The sequence below is a fragment of the Parasteatoda tepidariorum genome, chromosome 10 (genome assembly GCF_043381705.1).
Source record: "Parasteatoda tepidariorum isolate YZ-2023 chromosome 10, CAS_Ptep_4.0, whole genome shotgun sequence".
Classification (NCBI taxonomy): domain Eukaryota; kingdom Metazoa; phylum Arthropoda; class Arachnida; order Araneae; family Theridiidae; genus Parasteatoda; species Parasteatoda tepidariorum.
Genome location: NC_092213.1, coordinates 10,893,887 through 10,905,364, shown reverse-complemented (window position 1 = coordinate 10,905,364; position 11,478 = coordinate 10,893,887). Strand labels below are relative to the sequence as shown.

Sequence of the window (11,478 nt, the reverse complement as noted above, 5' to 3'; positions counted from 1 at the left end):
TTTTCATTTATTTATTTACAAGCTGATTTGTCGACTCGCTCATGAGATTCTTTTTTTCTTTTTCTTATTCAACTCCTTATCAATGAACTTACGTACCATAGGTTATGAATATGTCAGGTTATGAAGCTTTTTTATTTATTTATTGACAAGCTGCTTCGTTCACTCTTTGATTCGTGACTCTCTCATTGTTCTAATGAGACTCATTTTTTTCCTTTACTCACTTCCTATATCAGGGAAGGCGAACCAATGGCACGCGTGCCATTTATGGCACGAGTCACAATATTTTGAGCACGCCACCGATCACAATAAATCGTTATTACACAAATGTTATTACACTATGAATCGTTATTACACAAATGTTATTACACTATGAAGCATATGTAACAATTAAATTAAAAATTCACAAAAACAAACAAAATAATAAACAATTATTAATAAGAAAATTAACAATTAATGCTAAAAAAGCAATTAATAACCATAAAAAACAAGCTAACAATAAATAACTAGCAAAAAAAAATTAACAGTCCTGCTTAAACTAACATCTTACAACCTAATATAAGTCATTTGTCATCTAATCTGGAACAGCAGAAGTCACACTGACCTTACTTTAAGTTGATTTAGGACATGGCAAAATGTTTTTTTTCTCAATGTAAATAAAGAGTTTTGAGTTGATAGTATTTAGTATTATTATTTTCCCAATAATCACGAAGTCAAAATTATTTGACGGCACGTCTATGACCTCATTAAATAATTTTTTAGAAAAATTGGCACGTTGGTGTATAAAGGTTCGCCATCCCTGTCCTATATTTATAAACTGGCGTATCACAAATTGTAAATTTATAAACGTTTTTGTTACTTATCTACAAGCTGATTCACCGACTCACTAAAACGACTAATTTATTTCGTTATTTATTCTACTAATTATCATTGAATTGACGAACAGGTTATGAATTTATAAATAGGTTATGAATTTATGAACTTCTTTTATTTATTTATTTACAAACTGATTCGTCATTCTCTGATTTTTTTTTAATTGCTAATAAAACTCATATGTTTTTTCCTTCACTCACTCCTTTATTTTTGAACTGACGTAACACAAGTTATGAACTTGTAACCTTATTTATTTATTTATTTACAAGCTGATTTGTCGACTCACTAATGAGACTCATTTTTTCTTTCTTTACTCACTCTCTTAATTAATAAACTGATACAACACAAGTTATAAATTTATAAGCTTATTTATTTACTCATTTACTAACTTTAATTACCAACATTTTCGCAAAGCTGCCTTACACGCTTCTTTATTTACGTCACGAAAAAAGTAAAGTTAGAACAAAAAATTATGAAAATTTACCAGTTCTATATCTGTAAACTGGACATCAGTGTAATAAAAGGTATAATTCTGTATAGATGGAAATGGTGGAGTTTCTGAAACAAATAAATAACATCAAAATTCTATGACTGTACAGTGCGCAAGAGAAAGAAAACCATGAATAATTTTTAATATAATAAACGGATTTTCACGAGCTAGAACTCTAACTTTATGGTTCATGGGTTCAATGCCGTATTACCCATTAGGCCAGACTAGGCCATGGCCTGGGGCCCCCTATGATTAGAGGCCCCTTTAAAATGGATTCTTTGAAAATAAATTTTAAAAAAATAAGAGAAACAATGATTTTTTTAAAAAAAACATCAATTTTCCAATATATATTAAAAGAATACGAAATTTCTTTTACATAATGTTAATCATATTTATTCATACTTATTTTAGTTATTATTTATAAGTATTATTACAGTTTATGTATTATAAGATTTATCAATGCTTCTTAAGTTAAAATTTGTCATTTTGACTGCTATTTGCATTTTTCTAACTCTTATGATAACAAATTAATTGTTCTACGGAGCCCTAGATTTGAAAAATGAAACGAATCAAGATTGAGCAAAGAAGCGTCATGTTTCAAAAACGAGTAGACATGTTAAGTTTGATGTTTATCGAATCTGATGTTCTCCGGGAAATTAATTTTGATAACATTATAGATGAGTTTATTGATCGCAAGAGCAGAAAAAAAATATTTTTGAATGCCAATTTTATAACAGCGTTGATTTTGTAAAGTGTTAATAAATTTCAAATTTTCTCAAAATGTTATGATTATTTTTTAGTTCGAATTTAACAAAATAAAGTAAAATGTAATTTATTTTTATTTTGAAAATGGCTTCTTAACTAAAAAGATAGATAAATACTTTAATATTTGTATAAATAAAAAATATACGAGAAAAAAAAATTTAATCCAAAGACCCCAAAAATTTGAATGGCCTAGAACGCTTAATCCGGCAATGCAGGGGGGGGACCTCAAATACGTTAATTAACTTGTTCGGACGATATTTAAAGTTACGAAATTAGACTCAAAATTGGGTACTTGTACTCCATAACGAAGAAGACAACCCATACCCACACATATGACCTCTGACATCAGCGCCAGCTAATCTTTATCAGCAAAATCGCGTATTAAAGTTCAGTAAAGTTTCTCTACATAACTTAGAAAGTTAATTAATGTTAAATGAATTAAATACAGAGCCGTGTCGCACATCGAATTTTTTGAAATAGAAATAATTCTTTCTCGTCTACTTCATTTAATTAACTTAGATTTATTATTTGTTTATTTGTGTTATTGCAACCATGATATATTTTTGCTTTGTGTACCTGACAACTTCGATGCATAATATGTTTGCTTATGTTTGTCAAAGACGTGCCTGTCTTTGTGCTCGTAGTGTGCTCGTAGTGTAAATATATTGTGAAAGACAAATCAATTGAACTTGTGAAGTATATGACAGTATACAACAGTACTTGTGAAGTATTTGTGTAAATATATTGTGAAAGAATTGAAATCTTTGTAAAAGAAAAGAATATAGGCAGTGTCACTTAAGAGAATTGGTACTTGACGGGCTTGGCTTAATCGAGATAGAATGGAAAGAACAGTTGCTAACGTAAACAAATGCCACATTTCAGCAACCAATCAGGATCGAGATACCCATACCACGTCCCTTTCAGGTATCCCATTAACTTGAGACAAGCGAATTATATAATTGTGTGCAAAATTTTTAAAGTGGGGCTTAAGAAATCCTAAATAATAATAATAACAACAAAGCATAATTAACTACTTTCAACGGCCTGATCGAAATTCTGGAAGTATATTTTTTAGATTACGGCTACTTCCCATATTTTTAGGATAAGAAATCCAAATTTTATCCTCAAAATATGGAAAAAAAGGGTATGTTTTTTTTAGAGAACTCATGTAGTTAACAAAGGAATCGGCTGGATGAAACAAGATTCTAAGGTATATGAATGACAATTCCCTTGTTAATGACATGAGTTCCTCATAGCTCGTGGAAATACATTTTGCCTTGATTTGCGTCTCTCGGCCATTGCGATTTTTATATTTTTTTCGCTTTCATTACTATTTCTATTTTCTGTTTCTCTCTCTGATATCTTTGTTTTTTCGTCTTTACTTTCCATTTTTCTTCGGCAATTTTACGTTTTCCGTTTCAAATCCCTCTTGTTTCCTCATTCATGCGTAGCGAATCTTAAGAACGGGTGCCTATTCTTAAGTGTTCGAAACGTGTTCAATTTTTTTTCAATCCTCATACTTTTGAAGCCAATAAAGCTTTTATATCATTAAGTATATATTCCCTTTTCCGTTTCCTGTTTTTATTCATTTAAAAGTGGCAATAATTGCATGCAGTATCATATAGATTCGATGAAGTAGCATAATTTAATGAAGTATGACTACTTTATTTAATTTTTTTAAATGTATATGAGAAATTTTCATTTTACTAGAATTGAATATAAACCAATTAATTAATTTGATCGATGAAATTTGAAATTATTATTATTATCTCTGAATTTTCATGACACTGTAATGTGATAAAAAATATCCAAAATATCACTTTCAACAAATAATATCTGATCATCAACATGCTTCTGATAAGAAATAAAAGAGAATGATATACTTAACAATAGAATTTTAATTTTCCTCTATGAATTTTGATGTAGATAAAATGATTTGAATGATAAGATTTCAATAAATAAAAGGAATTTTCTGGGGAGTTGTAAAACATTAACAATAAATAGATAACACCGTGTTCATGAAATTTTTCCTATGTAGGCGTTTCGTCAAAGACCTTCAAAAGAAAATATGATCGTAAAATAATAATTTTGCCCATTTATCCTTCATTTACCTATGATATTCAGAATTATATTACTAACTGCAAAAAGAAAGAAGTAGAAGCAAAACTTTTTAATTATTTTAAAGTTTAATCGGTTTTTAATTTTAAGAGAAGATTTTTAATTTTAAGAGAAGATTTTTTAAGAGAAGACCATTTTTCTCTTTCTGTTTTAAACAAGCGATTTTGCGTTGAATTAATATGTTTCGAAAACAAACTTTTCATTCCAGTACAAAATGTTTTCCAAAGATGCACCGACACCATTTTTTGTTGTAACTTTTTCATCAAAATGAAATATATATATAGAAATTTAGAATCTGATTAGTGCGTTTGAAGCAAAACGATCAAACCAGATACAGTAAGAATGCTCTCTTAAGTTTCTAAAAATCATGAATTACCTTTTAGTATTCTTTAGAATTTTAAAATTATTTACTGTAATTTTTTTTAGATAGAATTATTTAAAACATCGATAAAGAATTATTATTAAATAATCAATAATGATGTCACGTGAAAACTATGAATCAGATCGTTTGAAAAGTCGAACTTCAAACGATTGTTTACTTTTCAAATGTTGAAGAAATTTCAAGTCCGCTCCAAAAGCTCCAGATCGCGAAATTCACTTGATTAATGACCAACAATCACGGGGTAAGGGGGGGGGGAACCTCACAGTCATAAAAAAAGTAAAGCATTGGCATAGAGCCACAGTCCTTTACAATGTGCCTTAATTACTGTAAAATTATGGCTGATAGCAATATCATGATGGTTAAAAATAATTTTTATGTTATTTTTGATGAATAAAAAAATGAATTACCTATTTCATCTTGTGCTGTTGATGAAAGGATGAAACAGATGAGAAGAAGAGAGCTTAAAGCTCTCCCTAGATGAGACCACATCTTCTAATGTGAACACTAAAAAATAAATTGTTGGTTAAATTACCTAATATTTGTTATTTAAATTAGTTAAATAAGTAAGTTAAATTAAATGATAATTGTTAGTTAAATAAATTGTTATTTAAGACCTTTTCATTCAGTAAATGTTTTCGGAGCTTAGTCGATATTTGAAATGTTCGAGTCTGACTCCGAACTTTTTTGAGAGCTCGACTCCATCTCCGATTTTCTATATCAAATTCCGTGTTTTAAATACGATTTGAGTTAAATGTATTTTTTTAAAATTGCATTTTATATTTCGATATAGCAAATAAAAGAATAAATATGTATATTCGTTCAAAATATGAAAATCGTGCAAAACCATCATAAGAAAAGAGGCAGCTATTAGTATATCAGACTCGTACATTTTTAAACATCACGTGATAAGAAGATTCTTTCGAGAATATTCTGGAATTAGAAAACTATTACAAATATGACTCATACGATTAATTTGCATATCTTTTCAATTAATTTTTCATAAGAGCTAAGTAAATTTGTTTTTGGAATTTATGCACTTTTGTTAATATTTCTATTAAACATAGACTCAAAAGCTATGAATTAATTTGAAGTTATATTGTAATTTAAATATTCGGCATAATAAGTTCAGTTAAGGGAGATTTTGTTCACATACTTATTATAAATATTTTTCTCGTTTTCATAAAATCAAGGAACTCATTTCTTCTTTGAAACTATTGAACATAATGTAGCTGGAGTTGGAGTTCTACTAATTTTTCCAACTTCTGCAAAAAATTTTGTATACTCCGACTCCACAGCCCTGGTTTATATTGTATGCATTGGAACAAAGTAAAAATGTAGTTACCAACTAAGTACTTAGTGATTTATTAATCACATTTTTACGTTTTAAGAAGAAATCTTTAAGTTTTAGAGAATTTAACCAAGATACGAAATCAGACTCAAAAACGTACTTTCTTTCATTTTACCTACCCTTTTTTCTCTATGGATTTTTGACCAAGTTGTAAGGTCAAGCACAGATCCAGAAAAATAAATAAATAATTCTCTGAATTTTTCTTTTTTAACTTACTGGGAGATATTTTTTTTTAATTGTCGTTTAAGGTTGATAAGAGATATGAGCTAGAATAACTTCTTCTAAAATATTTTTTAAACTTTGCTTCTTTTTAAACTTTTGTTAAAAAAAGGGAATATCGTAATAAATAAAAATTTGTGTGCATATAAAAATATTTAAAAATGAATAATTATTTAAGTAGAAAAGAAATTTTTCAAAAAAATTTAAAAAATATTTTTATTTTGTCCTTTTTTTATTGTGTTAATCAATTGCTTTATTATTAGATTTTTTTCTGAAACAATTATACATCTTTCTATTGTGTGATATAAATGATATAAACATTTGTGTTTGGATCACATTTTTTTCCGGAACTAGGTAACATAAAGAAATTATTCTTAATTCTTGCTTAACCAAAAAAAATATCAATAATGACGACATGCTTCTATCACTATTCACTTCTTTTGAGAAGTGAGAATAATTGAGAAGTAGAAGTGAGAATAAATAAGTATGAGAATAAGAAGTGAGAAAAAATAAGCAAATGAAGACTTATCTGCCAATCATGATATTGATGAATGTTACGATGTTACTTATACATTTAGGGAAGTTATTTTAAAGAGTTTCTGGATAAAAGTAAAACATTTTAAAAGTTCGATTTTTGGCAATTTAATTATATAAAAGTCATCAACATATTGCAACTTCTCGTCAGTAAGTATGATTCTGGTCGCAGCTTAAAATGTATGCATAAGAAAATGGACATGACTCGAAGTACGTGGACATGATGGTAAGAAAATGGACACAGCAAAAATGTGCCTTTTCTATGTTCAATAAAATTTAACAACTTAGAGCGGAATTATATTTACTTTTTCTATTCGCTGCGTCTATTTTCTTAAACACGTGTTTTGAGCTGCAAAAGTTTTCGTAAGCACAAATTTCACGCTATGTTCATTTTCTTTTTGAGGACAAATTTGGGATTTGTGTTCATTTTCTTAACATGCATTTCAGGCTATGTCGATTTTCTTAAAAACGCATTTTAAGATGTGTCTATTTTCCTAAACACTTATTTTGAGCAGTGTCCATTTTCTTCAAAACGCATTTCAGGCTATTTCCATTTTCTTAAACACACATTTTCATCTATGCCCATTTTCTTAAAGATCCATTATGAGCTATGTTTTATTTCGTAAACACGCATTTCAGGCTGTGTCGATTTTCCTAAACACGCATTTTCAGCTGTGTCCATTTTCTTCAAAACGCATTTCAGGCTGTTTCCATTTTCTTAAACACACATTTTCAGCTATCCCCATTTTCATAAAGATCCATTATGAGCTATGTTCTATTTCCTAAACACGCATTTCAGGCTGTGTCGATTTTCCTAAACATGCATTCTGAGATGTGTCCATTTTCTTCAAAGCACATTTCAGGCTGTTTCCATTTTCTTAAACACACATTTTCAGCTATGCCCTTTTTCTTAAAGATCCATTATGAGCTATGTTCCATTTCTTAAACACGCATTTCAGGCTGTGTCGATTTCCCTAAACACGCATTTTGAGCTGTGTCCATTTTCTTCAAAACGCATTTCAGGCTATTTCCATTGTCTTAAACACACATTTTCAGCTATGCTCATTTCCTTAAAAATCCATTATGAACTGTTCTATTTCTTAAACACGCTTTTCAGGATGTGTCGATTTTCCTAAACATGCATTCTGAGATGTGTCCATTTTCTTAAACACCTTTTATTTTAAGGTGTGTAACTTTCTCTAATCCATTTCTTCTTCATCCTCTTGAACTTGGACCACTTTTTTAAGTTGTGTCCATATAGTAGCTACTGTCTACCAGAGTCATAAAAAGTCATAACCACTTTTAGATAAGAGGTGAGCAAAATGTGATTATTCAAATGAGCGATTCGTAATTTGTGTGCATTAAATGTAACGCATTGCATGCATTAATGCATTGAAAGTATCAGGATTTTAAAAATCACGTAGAAATCTGTTGTAATAGTTCTCTAGAATATTTAAATGTGCAAAGGAATAGTCACAAATCGAGTATATCAAAACTCGTCTATTCAAATTGGCAATTTTAAATTCGCGTGTTGTAATAATACATCTTTAAAAAAATGTGGGTATTTTAAAAGCTACAAAAAAAAAATAGTAACAATAGTTTTCCAAAAAGCGATCGACAACAATACGTAAATTTACGATGGCATCGTCGCAACTTGAGAACACCTAAAAAGTTATTACTCAAAGGTGCGAATCGATATCTTACTAACGTATTAAAAAAAATCGGGATTTTTAAAACTATGTGAAATTCCACATTAATTACTCTAGAAAAAGCAATTGAATCAAAATATATCGAGAAATAAAAATATTGAGATTTTAAAAAATCGTTAGAAAATTATCAGAAAAACGATAGAAAAAAATTTAGATTTATTATAAAATCGACGCAAACCAGGCTTATTTTATTCTATCGTATAAGGTCTGTAACATGGTTGCCACTTTCAGCTACTAGGGTTTGATATTCTGCAAGCTATCTTCTATGTATTGGTGGCCCGCTGACGACCGCTAATCTAGAGTTCTAGATACCTTAGTCCAGTGTGCATGTCAAGTCAAGCAAAATAAGGGTATTAATGAATTTTATTGCTACCGATTTACTGATTCAGAAATTGATTTTAACGTTTTTTTTACTGTAAACATCAATGTAAACAATTATTTTAAATTTTGTTTTTGTTTTTTTAAAGCAGAAGAACGTGTTGAAACAATATTTCATGTCATAAGAGATTTATGTTATTACGTGATACAAATTTAAAAAAAAAAGCCGAAGCATCAACGGAAATAAAACAAAATTTATGATCTTTGGATCAATTAATAGACTAGGCGTAAGCAGCTGAGTGAGTAGGCATTGGTAGACATGACAACTAATTTCTGAAAGAAAAGTACTGTGCAAACTCTTCGGTGCTGTTCAAGAATGCGACATCTGGTGAATTATTTATACTTCTTCTTCTTCTTCTTAAGAAGTGCGACAGCCCAGGGTGGGCCCTAGACTTCTCCAGGAATTTCCTCTAACTGCCCCTCTGTTTCTCGCTGTCTTTCTGTTTTTCATTTTCAAATCGGGATCTTAGTCATGAAGTCAGCTAAGACTCAGCTAAGTCATGAAGTCAGCCGAAGCAAATATTAAAACTTTATATTGCCCGTTATAAACCTTTTTTCTAAATAAAAAAATGGCATTATCCCAAATGATGACACTGAGTGGGGACATTGATGAGAATTTACAGCTTTGAAATTTAATCATATCTACCACCCTGTTATAGTGGCAGATAGGAAACTACTGACATTTGTATATTTTAATACCATCATAATTTATTATTTTTCGAAAATACTTATCCATCTCTTCTAAGCTTTCAAAGTCAAAATATTAAAAATGAAGAAGAACTTTGGACTACTTTCCTTGTAAAACCTCTAATGCTATAAGCTATTAATTTATACCACTATTACCGTTATTATTTAATAAAGATAACAAAATAACGACACACTTTGGAATACAACTTTTTCAAAGAAATATTTCCTTATTCTTTACAATTCAACTTAATGGTAGTTAAAACGGTAGCTAAAGTGATAAAAAGCTTTATCAAACTACTTCCGCTGTAAAGTTTTTAAATATCGTTATTAAAAATTTTTGTGTTTGGATTCATGTGTAAAAAATGTTATATATTCCTGTGTAAAAAATCGTATACATTAATGTGTTCATTACACTACATGTGTTCTATGTCTATGTCTACTATGTGTTCATTGTTCTACATTAATTTAAAAAAAAATTAATGTAAAAAAAATTCAATTTTTATAATCTCTTGAGAGCTAGCGAATAAAATATTCCGCTACATTTGATGTAATTTTATAACTTTAAAAAAAAAAGAATGTTTTAAGATTAATTTTTTCTGTTTGTTCTGTTTTTCTGTTGTTTCTTTACAGCAGGAATGTCCATGCAAAAGTATAATTGGTAGGTGTTTAAATTTTAATTTTACATGGGCAATCGTACCCTTGTGGGTTTTTAATTACAATGAAAAAATATAAGAAGGGTATGAAATTGGATTTAAGCAATTTTATGGCATATATGCATCTTGTTATTTGAACGTAGTGGATTTTAATGTATTAGGGGGTCCGGAAAGTAATGTCATTTCGGTGCATTCGTTAGTCTTAAAAACCAATTAATTTGTTTCGATCCATTTCAATTTATTTTCGATCCGGCACTGATAGGTTGTTGCTAACGAGGGTGAATGCATTATTGATTAAAAATAAAACCTTGATAACCAATATCAAATGCACCGAAACGACCTTACTTTCCGGTCCTCTTATATGATCGAAATGTGAAGAAATACACTATAAAAAATATCCTACAATGTACAAAAATGCTAAAAATTAAAATGTTTCATTTTATCACATAATAAATGAAAAACTTTAAAAAAAAATTAATTAGATTTAATTAATTGAATTTTTTAAAACAAAGTGAGATTTTCATCAGGTGAATTTATTTTCTGAGTTACATCTTTCTCAGTAAAACTCGTATTTAGCGTCATTACTTAAATCTTTGGTCTGTAATAATATAAAATCTAAATAAAAGAAATCAGTTAATCATTTTATTAAAAAGTTAAAAGAAGGGTAAGCATAAAAGTTTGCTTACCTAACAAGTACAAAAGTAAGTTTTTTCTTGTGATTAAATGCAATGTTTAATGAAAATTTTTTTTAAATATATTACAAAAAACAATTGTTACCAAGTTTTGGAAAATATAGTCCAAGTGACAGTCCCTTAAACTTGACAGAAGCGATCCCTTGGATGTTGCCTACAGGACAAAATTGGGCTGATCCTGAATTCCACCCACCGAAGAATAATCTAGGGACTTTGTCATCTAACCCACATAACAGCGCATGTGTTCTATTGTTCTTTTTCTCAAATATTTATCACCTTTTTTTAGTTATTTAATTGATAACCCAATAATTACGTTGTGGCTTCTACATTGTCTTTTAAAAAATTTCATTCGGTAGATAAGACCTTCTCTATTGTAGAAAACTTTCCCCCTACAATACGTTCGGTACACGATAAGATATCGATTAATCCTCTTGATTAAAATAATTGATATAAATAACGATTTTGAATAAAGTGCTCGAAAATGCAAGATGGAATAAAACCATTTATTCAATGTGAGATATTAAGTACACAAATAAATATTGCGGCTGTTTGTTTACATATGTTTTGGTATAATTTCGATATTTTTTTTTAAATTAAAATTTATTTTCACCTTTAAAATTTTAAAATTTTCTA

At 29.0% G+C, this 11,478-nt stretch overlaps 1 protein-coding gene across 1 annotated transcript in view; it reads right to left on the bottom strand.

Annotated features, from left to right (window-relative positions):
• The window catches only part of LOC107451555 (uncharacterized), a gene marked incomplete in the record, with an annotated part of 51,563 nt that extends 40,471 nt beyond the window's left edge, over window positions 1-11,092 (bottom strand). The window contains 3 exon segments of the mRNA XM_071186153.1: window positions 1,355-1,428; window positions 5,033-5,129; window positions 10,931-11,092. Of these exon segments, the coding sequence (XP_071042254.1) occupies window positions 1,355-1,428; window positions 5,033-5,114 (156 nt within the window).
• Window positions 11,093-11,478: the final 386 nt, after the last annotated feature.